Consider the following 24,376-nt stretch of genomic DNA (forward strand, 5'->3'; position numbering starts at 1 on the left):
CAAAAACATTTTAAAACCTTAGACTTAGGCTGCATTCACCCATATCTAAAGAACCATTTAACAAATACAATACGTAAGTTTTTTTGTTTTTTTACAATTCCCATTTGGTCAGCCTCACTAAAAGAACAACAAAAAACCCTACAAAATTCAGCCCAGAAACTCAGACCTGTGTGTTTCTCCATAGAACTGCAGGCAACTGAAAATTTATTTCTTTATTCCTTTCGCCTTGATAGCACTGTATAAATTCTCTCTCTTTAAGGGCAAATGAAAAGGCTTTAGTCACTTAAAGCTTTGTTTATCGTTAATTTTTCTATTTTACATCAGTGAAAATGAAAAGACCACATCTGCTTGCATACATAAAAACATGAGACTATTTTGATCTAATATCTTTTAAAGTCTTTTAAATAAGAAAGTCTTTTAAATAAGAATAAAAACCTGTTTGATTTTGTATTCAGTGAAATTCATGTTTTTTATTAAAGGTCTACTAAAAATAATTTAAGGTCATGAGTGACGGTTCACTTGCAGAACCATATTCCAAGAACGACATATGAATATTATGCTTTAAATTAATGAGAGTTTTCTCACTGCAAGTCCTTGGTTTTTCAATAGTTGTCACAGCCTCACTCATTTCCAGTTTCAGCCAGCAACTTAAGAATAAATTTACAAGCCAAATTCAGTAGTAAATGGAATATTCCAACATGATCATATAGTCGCTAAATTAGGAATAGCAGAATACTGTCCTTGCCCTTGCAAGACACTGAGTGTGAAGACCAAGTTCCTTCCCCCTCCCCCCCAAAAGATACTGTAAATTGATTCTCACAGCAGCAAACCATATTTACTCCCCTTTTCAACCTAGACAAGGCCTTCTCAAAAAGCTACAAAACAACACAGACTCCAGTGTCAGCTAGGTTTAGGCTACTTAGTACAGATGGCTATGGAATCACTGAGATGAGAGAGTAGCTGGGAGAGATAAGAATATGGATGAAAGCCAGCTGGCTCAAACTTAAAAGAAGATAAAGACTGTTGTAGTGAGAAGTGAGAAATTCTCAGTGGAGCAAATGAAGGACATAAGACTTTTTTTTTTCAGAAAATCATTTACAAGTGAGCTGAAAGACCTGCTATACACTTTACAGACAACTTATACCAATGTTTAACATAGCTTTTATTAAGCTTCAATGACATTATACGTTACAGACATTAGTCTGAGGCATTTGGTGTAAAAATTATCTCCAAATCAAAGCCCTGTAGAGATTACCAAGTATGAGGCCATCTATATTTGGGACTGAAGTTATGTCAGCTGTAGATTAAGAATAAAAACAATTCAGAAAATTTGTTTCCCCAAGCTCCTTAAGTAGCCAATCAAATGAGAACCCCTCTCTACTCTCTCTGTTTTCATGAGCTCAACAGACAGGAGCACTGATGCTCTGGATTCTAATACTAGGTGGCTTAAATTAGAGCTACTAACTGGACTAATAGTCCGGGTGCTCATCAATTTAAAAGTAAGGAAAGAAAAATCAGCTACTCTAATTTACTGGAAGATTATTAATGCATTATTACTATGAATTATTACTGAAAATATTGGTTTAAAATTGAGTTCTGTAACACTTGATTCAGTGTTTATTTATTTTTATTTATATTATATTTATATTATTTATTCACTGATTGATTTATGTATGTTGCAAAAACAGATTCTAGCTGAGAGGTGTACAAAGAAGGTTTGATACCCAGGAAATGTATGCTCTATCTTAAGAGAACAATCAATGATCATGTTTTGTTTAGCCTACAATAACAAAAACTGAGAACTACAATTGTATTTATAGACATAACCATGCCTAAGAAGATACACACTAAAGAAGACGAAAAAGACCTACTGAAATTAAGTAATGACAGACTGGTGTAAAGGGGCTATGAGTAGATTTAGCTTGGCATTTAGAAAAGGTCCATCCAGGTCCTCAGATTATAAAACAGTTTCTGAAGAGGAGCAGCAGGGACACTAATTACTTTTAGTGTGAAACATACATAGCTTATGAAGCAAAGGAAAAAACTGTTTAAGCCTGGAGGTTTCTCTTTCAGTTCCATGTTCTCTCTCATTATGATCCTGCTTATGAAACATGCAGCTTAAGAGTAGACACCTGATAGTCAGTGAAGAGACTGCTGGGTGTCCTTCAGTGCCATGTTTAGATAAGCAATCAACTTCACCATACAGGGCACATGAAAGCTTAAAGGATGTAGTTTTCAAATCCACTTATTTATGTGGATTCACTTTCGTCTTATTCAGTTATTTCAAAACAGGTCATGAAACAAGAACCTTAACAGAATTCAAAGAACTATGAAAATCAATTAGGCAGCTCAGGGATATCACTAGTCCTCCATAATGATTCTGCAATATTCAAAAAGATTGACAAATATTTGTTTACTGTAAACATTTCTGTTTCAATCCAACAGCTACGCATTAACTGTTTTTGTGAGGATAAGCTTCGATAACATATATTAAAGAGCACCTTAAGAACATAAAGATTAAATGCTTAAGAGGCTGCAACTCTTATTAAGTTGTCCCATCACTGAAACAAGTCTTAATGACAAAGGCTTCCTGAATGACTGCTCTCCCTGTGAAATAGCATCACTGTTATTGTTAAAAAATGCTTCCTTACAGCAATGACTGAAGAGGACTTGATTTCCAACTCATTCAAAAGATAAAGTTATGTTTACTTGGGGTAATAGCCTTGAGTTATTGCACTGCACAGAAACAAATCCATTACATCTGAGAACTTCCAGGTTTAAAAAAAAAAAAAAAAAAAAAGAAGTAAGAAGAAGTATAATGAAGAAAAGAAACAAAACACATAAAATAGAAAAACAATGAGAAATAGTTAAAATAGCAATATGTTTATGGACCAGAGACAGAGGTTGCCTTATACCTCCGCAAGGTCTGAAAAGAGAGCTTGGCTTGTGCTACGCCTCAAAGTATCCCAGTAGCTTCTGGGGACATGGTCCTCTCCTTCTGTTTTAAGAACCTGCAGAAGTTTCAAGAAGGACAATAAAATAACAGGTAACAGACTTTAACATCTTTTCTAATTGATCCTCAGAAACACACCTCAATTCTTTTGCTCCAACAAAAGGAAATTCCTTCATCATTTACATCATTTTGTACATGAAAATACTGGTCTATTACAGCAATTTGATTTTTACTTATATGGCAGCTGTGCCAAAAAGTATCACCTGACCCCACCTTCTCAAACAAAACAAATTAGAGAAAGCACAGATCAGAATTATGCTTTTATAAGTACACATGAAAATGGCCATCTAATTTCAATATTTTGCTGTTGTTTTTTTTCCTCACACATTCGTTTTACCAAAACGTATTAATTTCTTATGATATTAAATTTATTTCCTTATTGGTCAAAACATACAAGCCAGTATTCAATTAGATATACTAAACTAATTTTTCAGAATCATTAGGATGACATCCTCATAACATTGAGAAAAACTAAAAATAAAACATAATAAGCCCAACTTTAATTGTAACACACATATCAAGAAAATACTGTGCACATCTAATGAACTAAATTACCTTATTCAAATGAAAAATAAATGTATAATCTCCCCAAAGAAAAAAAAAACTGATTACAATTTTCCTCTGGACTGGACTGCTGTGCAATGTGTAATGCACCATTATCACGAAGAATACCATTAGCATTAAATTGAAGGTTTATAACAGTATTTTACATATATAAATAAATGAATATGTATATGACTGATTAAATAATTACATAATTTACATTTTAAAAAAAAGTTTGATACTAGAGAGGTGAGCAATATTTCTGCACAAAGCAATTTGTAACTTCATAAAATAGAAGCAATAATATACACTGAGAAGTGAAGTGTTGGTTACAAAATATTTGCTAGAAGGTATTTTTTAACTTGCCTGCTGCTTTTAGAAGTTGTTTACTTTTTCCTCTATCCAATTCCATTCAGCTCTTCCGTGAATTATCATCGAAGAAATGTGACAAGCTACTCGGAATTATACCCTAGCTTAATATATATACTCAGTTCTAAATTGCTCAAACCAAAGAAACCCATATATTTCAGTGTGTACAGGATTATGTCCTTAGGTTAGTTTCTCTCTAACACTTACTCATCCTTTTTATATCTTCTAAGCCCTGGGTAGGAACAACACCTCCCTTTGTTACGCATATGATTTTGTAATACATTTATCTTAAGTCTTTGCTGAACTTACTCTTTTTAGCCAGTAGAATTAGTACTTCAGGGCATGCATATTTTCATTACATGCATCTTATCATTATCATAGTTCAGTTGGAATTTGGCTAGTAAAAGCAGTCATGCAATACATGCAGAACTAGTCTTAACAACAACTGCAGTATGCACCAGAAAATGACTTGAAACAATAAACTTAAGCAAATGAGAATACAGAAATATTTAAACCACTTGAATCTGCTCTACATGCTTTTTCTTGCTAAGTCTTGACATTTCTCAAATAATTACAAATGTTTTCAAAGACGAGGAGAAGGGCCTAATACATCACTTGTACCATTTCCCAGGTAGTCTATGGCTGCACTTCCTTGGTCTACAGCATCTTCCACTCTGCATGTCATCAACAGAAACTGAAAAAAGCACTACAGTTCTGTTGAAGACATTCAAAAAAACCTCAGGATGCATTTTCTCTCTTGCCAGTTACATCTCCTACTCTTAAAAATGATCAAAAGTAAGTTTACTGTCACTTACATAACGCAAGGGCTTTTTTCTTACTGTAAAATCCTATTTTAGCCCAGGCTGAAAGTTCTTATTTGTTTGTTCTCGAAGTTAAGCACAAAAATATAAAAACTCTCTTCTGGTTCTTTCTTTTATTCTTTTTTTTTCGGGTTTTTTTTTTTTAATTATTTATTTATTTTTTTTATGGTAGGATGGGGTCAAATGATAAAAATGGTAAAGTTTCATTTGATTTTATCTTTTTTGTCCCATTACACACAAAGAAGCAAGACAGACTTGGGTTTAAGGTTAATTAAATACAGACCCAAAATTTCTTAAGACATGTTTTCTTATATTCCCAAAGAATATTGATTTCTTCATTTTATAGAAACAGAGCAGCCTTTCCTCCAGGTAGACCAAACTACTTTTGAATGCATGTAAAAAGCACATGCAACCTTTCACAGAGGTAAGGATCTAATATATCTTTATTGATTAATACTTGACTTGATGAAAAGCAAAAATGCAGTAAATATCCTTAAATCATACTATATCAATTCACTGGTGAAGACTGCATAAATGAAAATTATTTAGAGTACATACACTGTTAGTAGGAGCATGATATCCATAAAGTTGAAGACGCTGACATACAGCAAAAATGCGCCAAGCCAAGTATCACATGTCAGTGTGAAGACAGAAAGAAAAAATAAAGACAACAGAATAGGTTAAGATTCATTTTACATAATATCAGATTTTAAAATTTATTTTTAAGGTTATAGTGGATAGAAAATAGTTTATTTTTCATCTTATTCTTTAAATTCTCATACAGAAGTAGATGGTTGAGTGGAATATTGTGAGGTGGAACATTCCATTTTGTAATCATTACTTTTCCCAAAACTGAAGAATTTTTGCTGTAAATATGAAAATCTCAAATGAACATTTTTTTTTCCTGTGGATTTGACAGAAACTGGACAGAAACTTGTCCATCACTAAAAGTTTCTGCTACTGCTGCCATCCTCCAGACAAACCACAATCTTGTCTGTTTCTGACTTACCTTTCTCACGCACACCCTAGACACAAATTTGACGTTAAATGAGTATTCGGTGTTCCACAAAAATTTATTGCCATAGTAATAACTAAATATATTTGGCATTGGTCATAAATGGCATTTAATATAGAAATAAACATGAATGTAACTTTGCTTATCATCTTTTGTCAGCTATATTAAAACTATCACAATAATATCAAGTCTCAGCATTTCTACGTAAACAGTCTTCCTAAGTTATGAGAACAGGAGCATAGTTTACTTTTGCTAAAGAGATGTTTCCCTTTTGCAAACAATGATACTGAGCCACTACTACTCAGTTTTCTTAGATTTAGAGATTCCAAAGGGAATCCATGCTACTGTCCTTACATATAATGGAATATTCACTCTGTTTTCTATAAACCACTTATATAATTTTCCAACAACTGTAGTAACTGTTTTTCTTATGACAAGAATTTGTTTCAAAAAAGAAAAAAGTGATAAGTGAGCACAGTAGATCACTGTTCTAGAGAAAACAAAGTTGACCAACTACAACTATTGTAATTATACTTACCAACATTGCACGCTTTTCTTCATCTCCTTTCCTTTCTCTCTTCTCATTTTTTTTCCTGAAAATCTCCTGTAGCTATGAAACAAATAATTTTGTTCTTTTATAGCTTTTGGACTGTTTCACATGCATAACAGTCATTCTCCATAGGTAACATAACATGCAGTATGAAAATGCAGTTCTTCAGTAAAATATCAATGTTCCAATTACACTTTTTTTTTTTTTTTTGCTAACATTTGTGCCTTCATGTTCCTTCTCTCATCTTAAGTGTAACACAGAGAGGCAAAAGGATTTTGTTTTTCACAAAATAAAGTCACTATCTCTATTTGGAAGCACAATACTCAGAACATCCCCTTTAGCTTTGTATTTTAGCCAAACTACATCTGTACTGGCCTACAAAAAGGGGGAGTTCCAGACTTTTCCACCTCCTCTAAGCACATCCTTTGTTGTCAGGTACTATTTAATACAGCTGTGCAGCTAAGCAGTCAGCTGGATCAATCTTTTTTACATGTTAGTTTCTAGACAGATCAGTTCTTACTCCTGCTGGCACAAGCATGGGGTGGAAACACCTGGTGGGGGCGAAACCTTCTCTGTCAGCAGCAACAAACTATTCCTCAAGAGTAATTTATCAAGTACCTTTGTTTTTTCAAGTCTGTTCAAAGCAGACTTTTGAGTTTTGTAAAACACTTCTTTCCCAAATCTCTTTATATTTAGAACTTTAAAAGTGACTTCTGAGACAACCTCAAACACAGGATTTAAAAAATACACATTTATGTTGGAAATCACAGTCTTCGTGATCTTATGATCTGTACTTATCTTTCTTTGTAAGTATCCATAGACTTTAAATGCTTTTGTTTATAGTAATACCTATTAGTATTTCCAAACCATTTGATAAAAAGTGTATCGTTATTTATTTTTCACAGCAGACAAAGCACTACTCTGACGGTACTCTGATGCCATCTACCTTTCAGCTTTTCAAAAACTGCAAATGTTACACTGCCACTTCCAGCAAGTGCTTATCACAAAATGAGCCAAAGAGAGCACACACTATGGCTGAAAATTTATTCCATCCTGAATATGGTATTTTCAGAGCCAAATATCATGGTGTACAAATAATGGTAGCTTAATTACACAGTTGTGGCAGTTGCTTCAAAGACTGGATTTTACCTACCATGAACCTGACAAAAACACAACACTGTAATTGCATGCACACAGAGCTCCACATGGATCAGAATGTGATCAGTAAAATGCAATGTATTGAAAAACTGCAAAAAAAAAATAAATTCCAAATTCAATAGAATAAAGTATTTCATAGACGGTAGATAACTAAGATAAAGGGACCAGCAAACTACAGCTGAGGTATGACAGTGAAAAACCAAATGAATGCAGCATTTAGAGACTGAAGAGCAAGTGATTTTGGAAATAATATTCTACAGATTTCCCAATCTTTATAAATTGTCTGTAGTGCAAGCATAGAACGCAAAATTGTGCTTGTCGCTGTACCTATTTTTAAGTACAGGATCAATTTACAGATCTTGGCCTGTCTTTTCATGTTTTTTCTTGCAAACTTACAGGCACAAACTACTGCAATGCACACTGAGCAGGAGAGTCATGAGAGGACATTTACCTAGATGGCCTAGAATATTACACAGCTTGCAACCTAAAACTGTGGAAAGAAGAAAAGTAAATGAAGAGACAGAAGCAGAAAGAAAATACCTAGTGAAAAGTGAAGTGACAAGCCATCAAGTAAAAGAGAAGAGTGGCAGTAATTGAAAAACTAAAAAAAAAGGAAAAAAAAAAGAAGAAAATATCAAGGGAAAAAAGCATCCCTGGATGTATTTCCCCTGCCACTGAAGCAAAGAGAGTAGGATTCTGTTGCATTCATCATTAGAGCACTTGCTAAACTTCTAGAAATGGATCTTTTGTTCAGAAGGAGTGCTATAGGATACCAGTGAGTAGAAAACCAAATGTGAATGGATCTAGGAGTACTTTCATAGAAACATTGTTCCTATGGATGAGATTGACTGCTGAAAGCAGCAAGCCGAAGATCTCCTGTAACAAGGGAACACAATCCTCCTGTTCCCTGACCTCACCCTTATGACATAAGCAAAGAAAAGCACAAACACCTGAGGAATTAGTTTACAAAACCATTAAAGCTTTTATCAGAAAAAAAATAAGTATTTTGCAGCTCCTTATTATGTGTACACTTTATCTTGGTGATCTCTACATCATTCTCTAGAAAGTATTACCTTGACTTCCAATTTTACTATAGCTGATTGTAATCAATGGAGAAGTATTTTGCAAATGCTAGATATAGTTCATATGGCTACACTTACAGTCACCTGCTTCCAAGTACAGAGGAGACTATGCACAGCCATGCACTGTGAGTACAAATGCCAGATACATACTCTGCAGCTAGCTATATTCTGAGCTGGAGTTTCACTGATTCAATATTGTTTTTCATTTTTACTTTTCTTTACAGAGATATCCTCTACTTACAGTCTTTCTTTAGCCTTACTGACACACTAATCCAGGAGAATTAGAATCAGTTTTTATCTACTACACAGATTCGTTTAATATGGTGCTAGGAGCAAATCAGTAAATCTGATGTTTGAAAATCTTCATTTCCTTCATTGCCAGAAAACAGGACTATAAAAGCACACCTAGAAAGAAAGATGTAAATGTCCATTGTAGTGTCCTTACTTCCCTCCTTTACATACTTATTTACCTGATCTCATTTTCAGTAGAGGATTCTGGAAGGCAAAAGCTCCTGCTTCACTTTCCTCTGTCATTCTTTGTATTACTTTAAGTTGACAGCCTATGCCACTAGATGGTTTGAGGAGTCACAAAAAACACTCCTTCCCTTCCCCATTTGGTCCATCAGCCAATTAACTCAATGTTGAGTGGCTTTTTTTGAGGAGGAGATGGTTACCGGGAATAAGCAAATGGAAACAAAAGTGGATTTAATATTATAAGAGAAAAAAATGATTTGCAAGATATACTTTGCAGGAAGTGGCAGCTTCCAAAGCAAAGGAAACCTATTCTGATGGAACTATGCCAAAAGAAAACAAGTGTTCCTGACCTCAGATTTCACTCACTTGGTTGTACATCACATCTAGAAAAGGAGAACTGAGGAAAATTCAGTTGTTGAGGACAGTTTCTTCCAAGTCTCCATGTTCTTTAGGTTAGGAAAGGTTTCCTGGACTGAGCCACATAGCTTGAGTTGGAAACAATACAGAAGTTGTCTGTGCTTACTCAGCAGAAAATAAAAGCCTTGTGCTGTCTTCAGAAAGCTTGTGTAAACCACTAACCAAGAATCTTTAAAAGTTAATTTCTGAACAAATATCAAAACTACATTTGCCATCATCATGAGTTTCAATCACAACAAAAACTGAATTTCAAGAGTACATAAAAACATTAAAAGACTGAAAGTTCAAATACTGAAGATATACATACCACTAAGAACTCCTTTTTGTCCACCATTTCATTGCCATCAGTATCAAACATATTGAAAGCAATTCTAAAACCTGCATGTGGCTCTGTCAAAAAGCAAAAATAATAATTTCTTCTTTAATTGGAAAAAAACACGTATGAAACCCTAAGAAATTATACAGCACCCTTCATTAAAAAATAAACATCCTCAGCTAATTTAAATTGGTAAATTTGCATACAGAGTAAATGCAAATCATAACATCAACTTAAAATATGATTCATGTTATGAAAACATAAGGAATGCTCACAAAGTCACAGATTATGGGAAATAAACAGTAGAAAAAGAACACGAAGAATCCAAGAAAAATACATAGCAGCAATGGCTGGTTCAGCAGTGGATAGTAATCATTAGTTCATGATTACAGGTGTGTTTGGTTTTGTTTTAATAAAACAAAGTTTCTATGAAAACATGGTGTTTTCAAAAGATATTTTGAAAAGTTTTTTTTTTTTTTTAAAAAAGCTTGTCAAAACACATGATACTTTGATAGAGACTCAAATTTCTTGTTTATATGCTTCAAGCCACAGAAATTTGAGATCAGGTTAAAATTTTAAATCAGTTGATAACCATGTGGACTCTGATGGCAAATGTAAGTGAAGTCTTTAGACACTATGCTTTGCAGTATGGAAGAACTATGCCCAAATTTAGTCCAGATAACATGGAAACAAAAAAAGAATTGATGGAGCAACTATGGATTGTAAGGGCTCAGGGCAAAATTCCTTCTCTGTTTCACAAGTATTGAAATCGAGTTTGCCAGATTTTCTAAAATGAAATAGATGCTATTGACACCACTGTTTCATTGATATCCTTTATATAGAAAGATGTAAAATAATACAATAATGATGCACATTTTTCTCTTCTGCCTATACTCAATGTCCTTTATGAACAGTAAATTCAGTATACACAACTAAAAGTTTTATTGCAATACAAGAAAATAAACTTGAGCTCTTAATAGGGTTTTAACCTCAACCTTCTCAACACCCTACTGAGTGTTTTAACGAACAAATGACTTAAAGTATAACATAACATCTCTGTAAGACAGGAGAGGTTCAAACACAGATACATCATCTTTTCCATACTGGGATATGCAGGAGAGAAGAAAAAATAATATTTTAATGCACAGCAATATACTCAGAGCTTACAATTTTCTAAGGGAGGATTTTCGTTTTCCCCCCAAATACTTACTTGTTAAAATACATAAGAGGAATAAATATTCTGTGTAAGATATCACACCTGAAAACATCAATAGAAAAAATGATGCTGTATTAGTTTTACATTGTCTTCACATCTTCAACTCAAATGTATTACATCTATGTATAAGAATGAGCATTTTCAAAGATGTGGATATGCAAATTCCTTTTTGATAGCATTAAAACTTAAATACTTCAATATTTTAATCAGCTTTCTTCTGTTGTTTGCTGGTCTTTTTAGTTTGTCCTTGAGTATTTTTGGTGGTAAGTACAGTAAGTAAGGCAAACAAACAAATACAGTCAGTGGAGAACAGCTCATCAAAGAGAAACTGGTTAGATTCTTGAGCACTAATGATTTATTTGACTCTCTGAAAGCTTCACCAATAATGTATGACAACACTATAACAGCATGAGAACATTTATTCTGAAAACTTGAACAGTACTCCCTCCTGACTTTCTGCCTTCTTTCCAGCTTTGCTGGAATTAAGAACAGTGATAAAAATCACTCCAGGTACTTCTTCATTTGTGTTCTCCAATAACACAACAGCGTATCAATATGTGGCTAGAATTTATACAGCACTTTGCAGAAACTCTTTGACAATGCCTACTGAAGTCTATTTGGACAAGCACCTATCAAGAAATCAGATACCTCACATGTCTTCATTCAGTAATATAGCCTTTTTTTAATAGGCAGTCAGTAAATGTAAAAAAATGTATTTGTTTGTTTGATGACACTTTCTTTGTTGCAAAACAGAGGAAGCAAATGCAACTGTCAAATAGCCCACCACAAGCATGAAGACAGCAATACAAAAGGCCTTGAAAGCATTCTCTCCTTCTGTTTGTACTGGTATACGGTAGCTGTAGACAGATAGTTCTGGTTGACTGCACTGACTGTTATGGGAGAGAGGCTCTGTAACTTCAATTGAATGGAAAGAAAAGCTTATACCAAGATCTGAAAGAACAGAAGGAGGTCACTCAAGGGTAAAAACATAGCAAGACCTAAGGACAGCTGGCATAAATTTGTGTAGTGCAACTAATTCAAGTAAATCTGTGGCAAAATACATTGAAATAGACCCTTGCTACTTGTTTCATACTAAAACATGCATGTTTTAAAGAAAATGAATAAATCTGGGAGCACTCATGCCATACAGTAATGAAATTAAATCCAACAGAGGAGACCTGAATTCTATTCTCATTCCTTTCACTGACTTACTAAACGACTGAATGAAGGACTTCTGGTCTATTGTATTAGATATAAATAATATTGCAGTCCAACAGCTTCTATTGAATTTCACTAACATAAAACTTAAGTACTGTTGAATCAAGACTATATTTTTGAGACGTTTTATTACAGACTTGGGAAGGAACATCCAAGTACATACTTTTTACTAATCATGTACTGACTTAACAGAATCTGAAGCTGAATTTTTATTTAATTAATATTTCAGGATTGAGCTGTTCTGATATCAGCATAGAGCAAAGAAATACAATGCAAACATATGCCAGTATCTGTGTTTCTCACTAGTTCTGGCTGCAGAGTTGAGGCAAAAAGAGTTAAGTGCAGTTTACAATTAAAGACTTGTGAAATTCAAGCCCATGAGCTTGAATCCTCAGAGAGTAGGAGCTTATTTACCCCTTTAACAATGTTATGATGTAGTCAGGGGTTAAACTCAATCTCTACAGGTCCCTTCCAACCTCTGCAAATCTGTGTCTCCGTGAAACAGATTAATCAAATAAATGCACACATTCGTTTGGATATTTTTTTTTTTTTTTTGCTGGTATGAATATTTTATATATCTATATTGTTTTTTCCTTATAGCAATTACTTGTGAATGTTTTTGAAAGTATTCTAAAAGTTTCAATAGTCCTTTGGAACAAGCAATGTGAAATAGCCAAAATCAGTTTAACATATTCTAAAATACCAATTCACTTAAAGATGCTAGCTGTAAGCTGGCATGATTAAAATACTGCAGAGTTTAAAGGGAACACCTCTATTTGGTAAAATATAGAAAACACAACTATTCTCTTATTGAAGATGCGACTCAGGTTAAAGTACAACACTACTTCAGCACCAATCAATTAATACATACGACAATTTGGTTCAGGAAAATCACAGAATTGTAGGGGCTGGAAGGGCTCTCCATAGACCACCAAGTCCAACACTGATTCAAAGCAGGCACCCTTCAGCAGTCTGCACAAGTAGGCTTCCAGACAGGTCTTGAATATCTCCAGAGAATGAGAATCCACAACCTTCATGGCCAGCCTGTTCCAGTGCTCTGTCACCCTCACTGAGAAGAAGCTCCTTCACATATTATTAATAAATTCTTATCCCTCACCTTTCTCATTGAGGTTACGGAAAAGTTTGGATGAGCCTTTCCAAACTGGTGGTGTCTCCATAAGGATCTGATTCAATTCCTAAAAAAATGAAATCAGAAAAATATTGACATGTCATTAAGTAATTAAATGAAGACGTTCCTGGATAAGTAGTAGTAAGTGCTAGGAAATCAACATAAAAAGAAAGGAAATGTATACAACTCTACCATTTAATTTAACTTCAGTTTAGCACGCTGACTGTGGGAAGTATTCACATAAATTTTGCATATATGATTAATCAAAAAATTCATCTAAGAAAACTCACACGAATACAAAGTGTTTAAAGAATTGGAAAGACACGTAGAATTGTATCAAAACCTTACTGAAGTCCAGGAAGGAGACTCATCCTTAGCTTCAGTGAATGTGTGCAACAGTGAGTACTTCAGCAGCAAATACATTTTATGTTCTTTTAAGATACTTGACCTGAACCAAAGCAAACTTCACCCATGAATACGAATGAACTTTACCCTTGATACAGGGACACAGACAGTTCTCTTGCAGTTGTACAAATATTAAAAAAACCTGAAATGTAAGAGGCACTTCAACACCACAAAAGGTAGAGTGGCTTCAGTATTTCAAGCAGCTGTTACACTTAGACAATAAAGGAGCTCAGTCAGATATGAGCTGAGGAAGAAACCGACAGGGGTTTGAGGAAGTCAGTAAATCCAACATAATATGCTTGAGCAGCTGTGCCCGCTTGAGATTCTAGATTCAAATCTGTCTAAAGCAGCAAAAAAGTAATTTAAAAAAAAAAAAAAAGTTTTATTAAAAGTTAAAAACCCACTTTCTTCTGTGACTCCCAGTTCACATTGTGAAAGTAGGCCATTACCGCAAGATGCATGGCTATAAGATAATAAAAGAATTATTACTCACCTGCTTGGAAAGGGATCGCCACTTTTTAGCACCTACAACAAAAGACAAAGTTACGGACATATCAAACTCAGCTGTGCCCATATGGTGTCATTACAATTATAATATATCCATACTCCACTTTCTAATAAAAAAAAAAAAAAAAAAAGAGGTATTTTCCCTACTGTATTCAACAGATAGAAGCTACAGAGTGCTTCCAAAATATTCTTAATATGTTTTAAAAAAAGTAAGTAGCATTAACACATACATGGATTACTGTCAATCAATTTAGACAATCAATTTAGTTTTTAGCCAAAACCCAGTTCAGTGAGAGAATACTTTCTACCTCCATAAAAGACTATTAAAGCACTAGACAGGAATTAGAGTGCACTTGGTGCAACCTGTGGCATCAACTGTCTGAACTGTTATTTAGTAGCAGCAGTATTATTCAAATCATAAGGGAGACCTTGATTCCTGTCTTCACTACCTGTACATTTTACAGAAAATACAGAAAAAATAAATTAAAAAAAAATCCTTCAAACATCATCAGAAGCTAGGGCTCCTCTTAGCCACTCCTAATTACTCAGATTCATGTTTGCTCTTACAGAAAAAAATAGAGCTTGACAGCAAGAAATTTTAACAAAGAATCTGAATATTTCAGAACAGGAACTGCTCATGAGAACTGAAAGCTGACAATGGATAATAGTGAGCTGATATTTTTCATGCAGCCTTAAAATGAAAGTATCTAGTAGCAGATGAAGATACCAGCATTTGACAACAGTTGTTCAGAAACATGCAATAATTCAGAACCTGAGGTTCATCTTCACCCTCTCATGTCTTTGCAGTATTAAACTAAAGCACTTTGAATATGAGAATTCACAAAAGTACAAAAAAAAAAAAAAAAAAAAAAAGTGGTAAAATGTGGTAAAAATGCATACCTTCTTGGTTGGCAAAGGCTCATATGTTCATATTATAGAACATATTGACCTGTAGAAATCCCTTTCTCATGACGGCCTCCATGCTTCATTAAATACCAATCATGAGACAGATGCCACTCATTGTGATATAATTCGTGGTTAGAAAGTGTCTGGAATTGCAGTTTTACATCCCAGTCTGCAAACCCCATTCCAACTACAGTGTGTTATACAAAGCAACAACATATCACCAACTAACAGCATTTAACATATATTTCAGTTTGATTATTTACTATTAATTAAAGCCTTGCCTCAAACTACTAAATAAAGCTAAACAAAATAACCTCTTTCACCATATTGTTTTGTGCTTATGTCTACCATTATATATATATATACATATAGAATATAATATATATAATAATTATATATATATATATATAGCCTTCTAATCAGATAATTTCCCATATGTTTATACATGGATCTGTCCTTCTAGGCATGCAAATCTTCTATCTACATGCATACATTTTACAGTTCAGTATTAGGTTTTTTTCTTTTAATATCTACCAAGAGCTAAAAGGAACAAAACATATTTCCTTTTCTTTTAACTGACTTTCTAAACATACAAATGCATATTCAGATGACACAAAAATTCATTAAGCTTAATTAGGGAAAAATACATTTTTCCCTAATGACAATCTTTACTATAAAATCAGCAGCAGTAAGTTAATTATGCCATTTACTCTGTGTCTTTATAACAGCTGCCCAAAGTCAAAAGTTGTATGCTATAAAAGAAAATATACTCTTACCATATTAGTTAGTGTTTAATCAAAAAAGGAAGTGAATGCCCTCTTGACTTTTGTAGAGTTTACTCTATCTCCAAAGTAAATCAGCCACAATGGATGCATTCACTCCATCACAGATCTCATTCAGGTCTAGTATTATTAGCTTTTCTACAAAGCAGGCATAAGGAGCTACTATTATTACTCTTCAAAGGGTGATTTTGCTTTCTAGTCTTAATCCTTAAGAAGTACAAGTGTATGTTCTTTTTAATTGCAATATCTATATATTTTATTATGTCAGCCTGCATGGACCCAATTATATACCATTTAAAACAAGACCAAAATGATTCAAAAATACAAAATACATATTATTTTATTCAGAAAAATACTTCATTTAAACTTACTACCTTCAACAGAGCAAGACAGATAATTAGGTCTTGCCCAAACTGACAGAGCAGTACAAAATGAAAACTAAATATTCAGAGATCAGAATCTGTAAGTGGCAACATCTGAAGGCTGTTTACATCTTTTATTATTTCTTATTTGTCAGTCTTTTGCCCAAAATTCACAGCTCAGTTCTGTTCAAGTATCCCAGATAATATGACTTCCACTGTAATGAAGTCACGTCCTTCTACTTAGTTACTGCCTCTTACACCATCCCTTAGTCATCTCTGTCATGTAATCTCTGCTACTTGCATACAAAACTTAAAGGCATACAGGTTACTTTGGCCTTCAGTCTCAGAGATTAACTGGATGCCTGGAAATGACTTTTATCTAAGTTAGGTCTTCAACACTGAACTCAGAAGGGCTCATTGCTGCTTGAACTCTATCTTTTCACAGAATCAAAGAATGAATTACAGAATGACCTGGTTTGGAAGGGACCTCAAGGATCATGAAGTTCCAACCCCCTGCCTGGCAGGGCCACCAAACTTCCACAAACTTCCACATCTTTTCTCCTCTGGTAAGAGGCTTACAGAATACTCTTGGGAACTTAACACTTTTAAAATTATTATTTAATTTATAATTTATTCTGAATATTTGCAGTGAGGGAGGAGGAAGTCTAAATGTAATTAGTGTGGAAAAGTCTTACTGGTCTACCACTCATACACCATCATAAAATTGAGCTAAAGTGCTTTTTTTGACTGATATCCAGTACATGCCACAAATGCTCCATAATCATACATGGTTATGCTATGAGATGGACAGCCTGAGGAAAAGCTGATGAAGCCCAATTCCATGGTCACAGAAAAAGGATCACCTGAAGACCTGGGCTGAAGAAGTAGTTACGAAGTGCTGACGTATAATTATATTAATTCCTGTGAAAAGAGATCTACCTCATCCATTTCAACTGGTGAGCAAAACAGAGAACGAAGATTCACTTCCTGGTGGGAGTTTAAAAGTTGTTTAAAAGTTGTGCAAGTTTTCACCATCTAAGCTCTATCGTCTGTTTTCACTGTTACAAAGAGCGATTACATCTGTAGCTAAAAGTTCAGGGAGTTCTGATTACTGACACAATCAGCTGAAATATTTCCTTTGTTTCATTACAAATAAGAAAACAATAGAAAAAAAATATGGAAGCTTTCACCTCTCCTCAGACTGCTTAACCTGCTTTTGACTGCGTTGTATGTGTTAGTTTTCTTCCTTAAATCTATGATGAGGTATGACATATATCACATCTAAGCAATGATATGTACTTTTCTCAGAAGTTGTATGCTGCTACCAATGCACTGCAAGCCTGAGGGCCCAAGATCAGCAATAGGTTGTGATATGCACTTATTTGGTCACTCTTTGATATTTAAACAAAATAAACAGCCTAAGTGAACTAAAGTTGATAGGTTATTTTTCATTAACTTGATTGATACATAATGCTACCTTTAACTTCAAATGTAGAAAGTGAATCCCTTGAGGACTGAAACTCATAGTTTGTTATTTAAAACACCTTGATATGCTTGTAGAATCTCTGTAGGGAAAAAGAAGAAGAAGAAGAAAAAACCCACAAAACCCCAAAACAACAGAACACCAAAACCAAACAAAAACCAACAAAACAAACAAACAAACAAAAAACCAAATGATATCAGATGATAATTTAGGATGGTCATTCTAAATTATTTAGGTTTCTTGCCTGCTCATTTACACATAAAGTTCACAAAGGAAGGAAATTTTGCAGCACAACTGTCCTGCTTGGACAGAATCCAGAACTGCAACCCCATCAAAGCAAATGGTAAAAATGAACTTATCTTCCACACCTACTGAGCTGTGTGTGACCTCTAAGACAAGAACATTTATCTACTGACTTTTGAGGGAAAACAGTTCACAGATGTTTACAAAGTAATAACTATAAGGATGATGACTGCATGCATTTAGATACCATGAAAAATAAAAGGGGAAGAATCAGCGCCTTTACACACTAATCACAAACAATGGTTGTAATTAAAAACAAATGGAAAAATAAGATACATCACCATTATGACCACAGCAATTTTATCAATATAAAACTTATGCTTACGTTTTGGTTCATCACTTGTGACAGCCTGAATGAAGTCGTATGGAGTCATATAAAGCTGGCCTTCAAATTCTAAACTGGCAAACATGCGAAACCGTTGCTCCCGAGGTGTCGCATAAAGGTGCAAATCTTCAAGGTCTGATCTGTTTTCTGTGACCTTCAAAGACAGAAGGAAACAATTTAAATGTATCATTTTACAATTAGCCACTGCCCTTCCCTACAAATAAACTCTAAATTAAAAAGTGATAATTCATTAGGTCAAATCCATCCAAATACTGTTGTACAGTAAGAGCTTAAATTAGGACTTCACTACCATCATTTTCACTCTTCCATAATTTTAGTAAGTCATCTTTACCAAGTGAAATTTTTGAAACGAACTGAGCTCATAGCTAAAAGAAAAAAATAAATAAAAACAAAAGAAAAAAAATTAAAATAAGAAGGTTCATAGAAAAGAAAACAACTCTAACTCAAAAGTCTGAGTAACTTAAAATGACATTGTTAAAATTATTTGTGGTCCCACATTTCCAGAAGAAAATGAAAAACTTTTTAACTGCTTCTTCAGGTAGAGCACAGCTGTTGATGGTAATAGGCAAAACACTTCTGCAACATTCCCCAGTGCAAACCTTCTATGAGTACTACTGTTTCAAGTATCTACTGCAATCAAAGCTATGCACGATTATTTGTAAACTTAGTAGTATGAAACTGTAACTGTTCTCAATTGTTACAACTTTATTTGATACAGTCAAGGATTAAAACAGAAAATATGTTACCACTAACTGAAACTTTTTTACAGCTCACAACCTGGCAAGCTCCTCGGAGAATTCAGAAACTTGAGGAAAATGCACATTACCTAATTTTACTTATGTATTTATTTTAACAGAGATGAAAAACATAAAAACCAAGTTGTTTCTCAAAAGGACAAGCAATGACAAAGGTAACTTCTCCCAGTGTGTAAAAAGAGGAATGAAGTATTTTACCAGTGAAATAACCCACTCTGCCACCATCATCATTACTCTCCTCATTTCAGACAGTATTTCTAAAACACTTCATGTATCAAAATTAACAAAGAGGCAAATAGTAGCAATAATTTAACTAATGTCTACATTTCTTTTAACTAAGAAAATATCTGAACATATTTTGTGTTTACAGAGAACACTCTCTTTTATTTTAAAGCCATTACCACTTGTTCCATCACTACACTCCTTGATGGAGTCTCTCTCCCTATTTCTCCTGTACGCCTCTTAAGGAGGGGGAAAAAAAAAACAACAAAAAACAACCCCAAAGAATTCTCTTCTGACATACCCATTTGCAAGTTGAAACATTCATGTGCTATCTCACTGTTTGAATATGGTCTTACTGATCCTTCTGCAGTCCAGTGGCATTCAAGCTATGCCTTCATGTGGGATTTACACAATTTAATTATTTCAGCAGAGCTTGTAGCAAGATAATTGATTACCCCTGTATCTGAAGGTTAATAATCTATCTTATTTTTGATATATATGTTATTTTATTGCTATCACAAACATGCTTTTGAATAAATGCAGGTTGTAAACACAAGTAATAAAGCAGTATATCTGCAAAGCCAGCTTCCAGAGAAGACGCTGCTTCAAGGCCATGTTACACATACAGCAACTGTAATCAACTGTAATCAGCCACAATCAATCACGCATAATCAGGAGAATGTGCAGATAATGCATCATTCAAGAAATATCACCTCACTTTTTGATGACTGTAAGTACTTGGAGAATATGTTAAAGACACACTTTAACACAACCTGAAGTACTCTGTGCTAATATAAACCAACATACTGCAAACATGGAATTAAGACATGTTCAAACTTAATTCATGTAAGTACTCCAGTCCCCAAACTCACAGTTTCTGCTTCATTTTAGCCAATCTACATTTTCTCTCTGGCTATATAACAATGCCAGCATTTTATACTCCAGATAAATGTCACTGTAACTCAATATGAATACTGGCCCACCACCAAAACAAGCCATATCTCTCAATACCCTGCATGCCCTTGCTCTGGCACTTGTATCCTCTACTTGCTAAGTGTTAAACTGGATAAGGGAAAGGATATGTCTGACAAATTTTTGTTTTGGTGGTGCTGTTTTCACACAGATAAATTCCTGGATCTATCCCACAAGAAAAGTACTAATTCCAAAACCTAGGCCACAAGAATTTGTAGATTATAGAAAAGAAAATATACGGTTTGGCCATGACCAGGGGGCAAAGGGACCCACAAACCCACATCCTGGGAAAGGGAGGAGGTGGAAAGGTAGGGAGATGGGACTGGACCAGGGAAACTGAACTAAAGAAAAAACAAACAAACAAACAAACAAACTTAAATTACTATATACAGTAGCGAAATGTGATATAACACAATATAATACCACATTACTGAAACTGAAGCTAATACATCAAATAAAATGCAGAAGAGAGAGACCAAAGACCTTACTAACACTGTTGGCAAAGCAGACAGGGGGTAAAGAGGGAAGTTCCCAGTTCATTTTAACTTTCCCTCCAAACTGAAAATGGAAATGGAAATATGAAGTCCTCTGGAAGTCGTAGTTCATTCTTCTCTTCTGAGACAGAGACCAGAAAGATCTACAGAACAACAGCACTAACTCCAACTCCCAGTGCACTGCATGATGTTATGATGTAGAAGACTTGTGGAAAACCATGAAAGCATGACACCTCTTCTAGCAGCAACCTGCACCTATTCAGCTGAGCACGATATGGAAACTACGGGCTCCAGTGCATTTTTATTCCTAAGAATAAAAACACCAGTATCTTGAGCTTTGTGGTTTCAACAGAAAGAATCAGAACAAGATGTTTATGCTACTGCTTTAACATGGACTCAAACAATTGTATACAGGGCTTAACTTTCTGTATTAGATCGCTGGACTCATATTTATATATGAGTCAATGTTCAAGTTAAAGCTGACAGGGGCTGGCTGCAGAATATTTGGGGTACCCAGGCACAAGCCTCAGCTAACTGCTAAGTAAAACCATCTACAGGAATATTAATATACCCCCCCTCCCCCCAGTTTCCTATTATCAATTCATGAAACCTATAGCAACTTTCTCTTGCATAAACCCTGTAATTACTATGAGCTCCTTAATATGGTAACTGAAAAGTCAAGACATTCTAATTCTAGTCAAGGCATTCATTTAAGGAATTCTTCTCAACAGTTACAAAATACATCCTCAGTGTATTCTCCCCAATGTTGAGGGATCATAATTCAGTGAAGCAAGTATGTGAATTTTATCAATACCATGATTTTCTCCCCATTGATTTATTTCACATTTATGCCCAGGTTAGGCAATCTCATACAGCAGCACTACCATCAAATCTAATAGATCCAAGAACAAGACAGAGAAAGCAGGCACTGAGTACCTCAGAAAAAGTACTGTTGGCAAAGGAGCGAACATCATTCAGTAAGATTCCAATTTCTATTTGAAGTTTCAAGAGCTTATCCAGACTAAATCTCTTTCTCTGTAATCACCAACAATCTTCAAAACCTTTCATGAAAGTACATCTCTTTGAGAAACAAAAGAGATTTTTTTATGCTTCTATTTATTAATCTTCTTAGCAGACTCTTCTAATAACTACAAGGATCTTGTATCATTGTTGCCTTAGGAAAACTGGACATAGCCATTTTCTTCAAGCAGAATGTCATGCACCTCCCAGCAGCAGGATATCTTACAAGTAAGTAGCAGGTCTGCTCCTGTTTATCTACACACATATACCAACCCACTTCACTGAACTTGCAGGAAGAAAACAAGAATGTAGCTGATGGCCATTAATTCCCACCCTTCCACCTTCACAAAGGAAGTGGACATAATGGGGCAAGAGAGACCTGACAGCTCTCACAAACAGTGCATTATCTTCTCCACGATCTTACAAAAACCTGTGCACTGAGAGTTGTAATCAAACAGCTCATTGCTCATACCCTTCTGCTCTTCCTCTTTCCAACTCAGTGTCTCATTTCTTGGTATTTGGCCTCCCACGCATTATGTTTTGCCTTTTCTCAAGCACAGTGCCAACCCAACAGCAGTGTTTTGAGGTGCTGCTGCGTACATTCCCAGCTTCCACCTGTCTCCTGCAGAATCAGGACCAGGTAGATTACAGCTTAATTTATACCAGCCAAGGAGGGGAAAAAAAGAAAAGAAAAGAAAAGAAAGGAAAAAAGAAAGGAAAAAAGAAAGGAAAAAAGAAAGGAAAAAAGAAAGGAAAAAAAGGAAAAAAGAAAGGAAAAAAGAAAGGAAAAAAGAAAGGAAAAAAGAAAGGAAAAAAGAAAGGAAAAAAGAAAGGAAAAAAGAAAGGAAAAAAGAAAGGAAAAAAGAAAGGAAAAAAGAAAGGAAAAAAGAAAGGAAAAAAGAAAGGAAAAAAGAAAGGAAAAAAGAAAGGAAAAAAGAAAGGAAAAAAGAAAGGAAAAAAGAAAGGAAAAAAGAAAGGAAAAAAGAAAGGAAAAAAGAAAGGAAAAAAGAAAGGAAAAAAGAAAGGAAAAAAGAAAGGAAAAAAGAAAGGAAAAAAGAAAGGAAAAAAGAAAGGAAAAAAGAAAGGAAAAAAGAAAGGAAAAAAGAAAGGAAAAAAGAAAGGAAAAAAGAAAGGAAAAAAGAAAGGAAAAAAGAAAGGAAAAAAGAAAGGAAAAAAGAAAGGAAAAAAGAAAGGAAAAAAGAAAGGAAAAAAGAAAGGAAAAAAGAAAGGAAAAAAGAAAGGAAAAAAGAAAGGAAAAAAGAAAGGAAAAAAGAAAGGAAAAAAGAAAGGAAAAAAGAAAGGAAAAAAGAAAGGAAAAAAGAAAGGAAAAAAGAAAGGAAAAAAGAAAGGAAAAAAGAAAGGAAAAAAGAAAGGAAAAAAGAAAGGAAAAAAGAAAGGAAAAAAGAAAGGAAAAAAGAAAGGAAAAAAGAAAGGAAAAAAGAAAGGAAAAAAGAAAGGAAAAAAGAAAGGAAAAAAGAAAGGAAAAAAGAAAGGAAAAAAGAAAGGAAAAAAGAAAGGAAAAAAGAAAGGAAAAAAGAAAGGAAAAAAGAAAGGAAAAAAGAAAGGAAAAAAGAAAGGAAAAAAGAAAGGAAAAAAGAAAGGAAAAAAGAAAGGAAAAAAGAAAGGAAAAAAGAAAGGAAAAAAGAAAGGAAAAAAGAAAGGAAAAAAGAAAGGAAAAAAGAAAGGAAAAAAGAAAGGAAAAAAGAAAGGAAAAAAGAAAGGAAAAAAGAAAGGAAAAAAGAAAGGAAAAAAGAAAGGAAAAAAGAAAGGAAAAAAGAAAGGAAAAAAGAAAGGAAAAAAGAAAGGAAAAAAGAAAGGAAAAAAGAAAGGAAAAAAGAAAGGAAAAAAGAAAGGAAAAAAGAAAGGAAAAAAGAAAGGAAAAAAGAAAGGAAAAAAGAAAGGAAAAAAGAAAGGAAAAAAGAAAGGAAAAAAGAAAGGAAAAAAGAAAGGAAAAAAGAAAGGAAAAAAGAAAGGAAAAAAGAAAGGAAAAAAGAAAGGAAAAAAGAAAGGAAAAAAGAAAGGAAAAAAGAAAGGAAAAAAGAAAGGAAAAAAGAAAGGAAAAAAGAAAGGAAAAAAGAAAGGAAAAAAGAAAGGAAAAAAGAAAAGAAAAGAAAAGAAAAGAAAAGAAAAGAAAAGAAAAGAAAAGAAAAGAAAAGAAAAGAAAAGAAAAGAAAAGAAAAGAAAAGAAAAGAAAAGAAAAGAAAAGAAAAGAAAAGAAAAGAAAAGAAAAGAAAAGAAAAGAAAAGAATAGCCTTGGCCTAATTTCTTGCTGTTCTGAACATTCTCTTTATGTAAAAGTACAAACGCATGTCTAATACATAGAGATATTTAAAAGCATTTCCGAAAATGGATTAAATAACTTTCACACAAACCACAACTAGACAAAGGATACAATGGAAAACATTTTCCAGAAGTCCATTTTAAGATCGATTTAATTTTTATTTGCCATGTTTTGTCAAGCTGAACACAAAACTAATTTTGACAAGGTACTTCTCCAA

General features: G+C 34.0%; 1 protein-coding gene across 8 annotated transcripts in view; it reads right to left on the minus strand.

Annotated features, from left to right (window-relative positions):
- The window catches only part of MICU3 (mitochondrial calcium uptake 3), a 45,672-nt gene that overhangs the window by 15,669 nt on the left and 5,627 nt on the right, over positions 1-24,376 (minus strand). For 3 of the 8 annotated variants that reach the window (XM_015862318.3, XM_015862320.3, XM_085545369.1), the window contains exons 2-9: positions 18,395-18,548; positions 14,220-14,251; positions 13,310-13,388; positions 10,969-11,016; positions 9,750-9,832; positions 6,300-6,371; positions 5,305-5,343; positions 2,916-3,011 (exon numbers count right to left, since the gene is read on the minus strand). In XM_015862318.3, coding sequence (XP_015717804.2) covers positions 2,916-3,011; positions 5,305-5,343; positions 6,300-6,371; positions 9,750-9,832; positions 10,969-11,016; positions 13,310-13,388; positions 14,220-14,251; positions 18,395-18,548 — 603 coding nt within the window. The remainder of the gene's footprint in view (positions 1-2,915; positions 3,012-5,304; positions 5,344-6,299; positions 6,372-9,749; positions 9,833-10,968; positions 11,017-13,309; positions 13,389-14,219; positions 14,252-18,394; positions 18,549-24,376) is intronic. The other 5 variants (XM_015862321.3, XM_085545367.1, XM_015862323.3 and 2 more) reach the window with 3 other exon arrangements.

Source organism: Coturnix japonica, chromosome 4 (genome assembly GCF_054131305.1).
Source record: "Coturnix japonica strain WE chromosome 4, WE-NBRP24, whole genome shotgun sequence".
In the NCBI taxonomy this organism is placed as follows: Eukaryota; Metazoa; Chordata; class Aves; order Galliformes; family Phasianidae; genus Coturnix; species Coturnix japonica.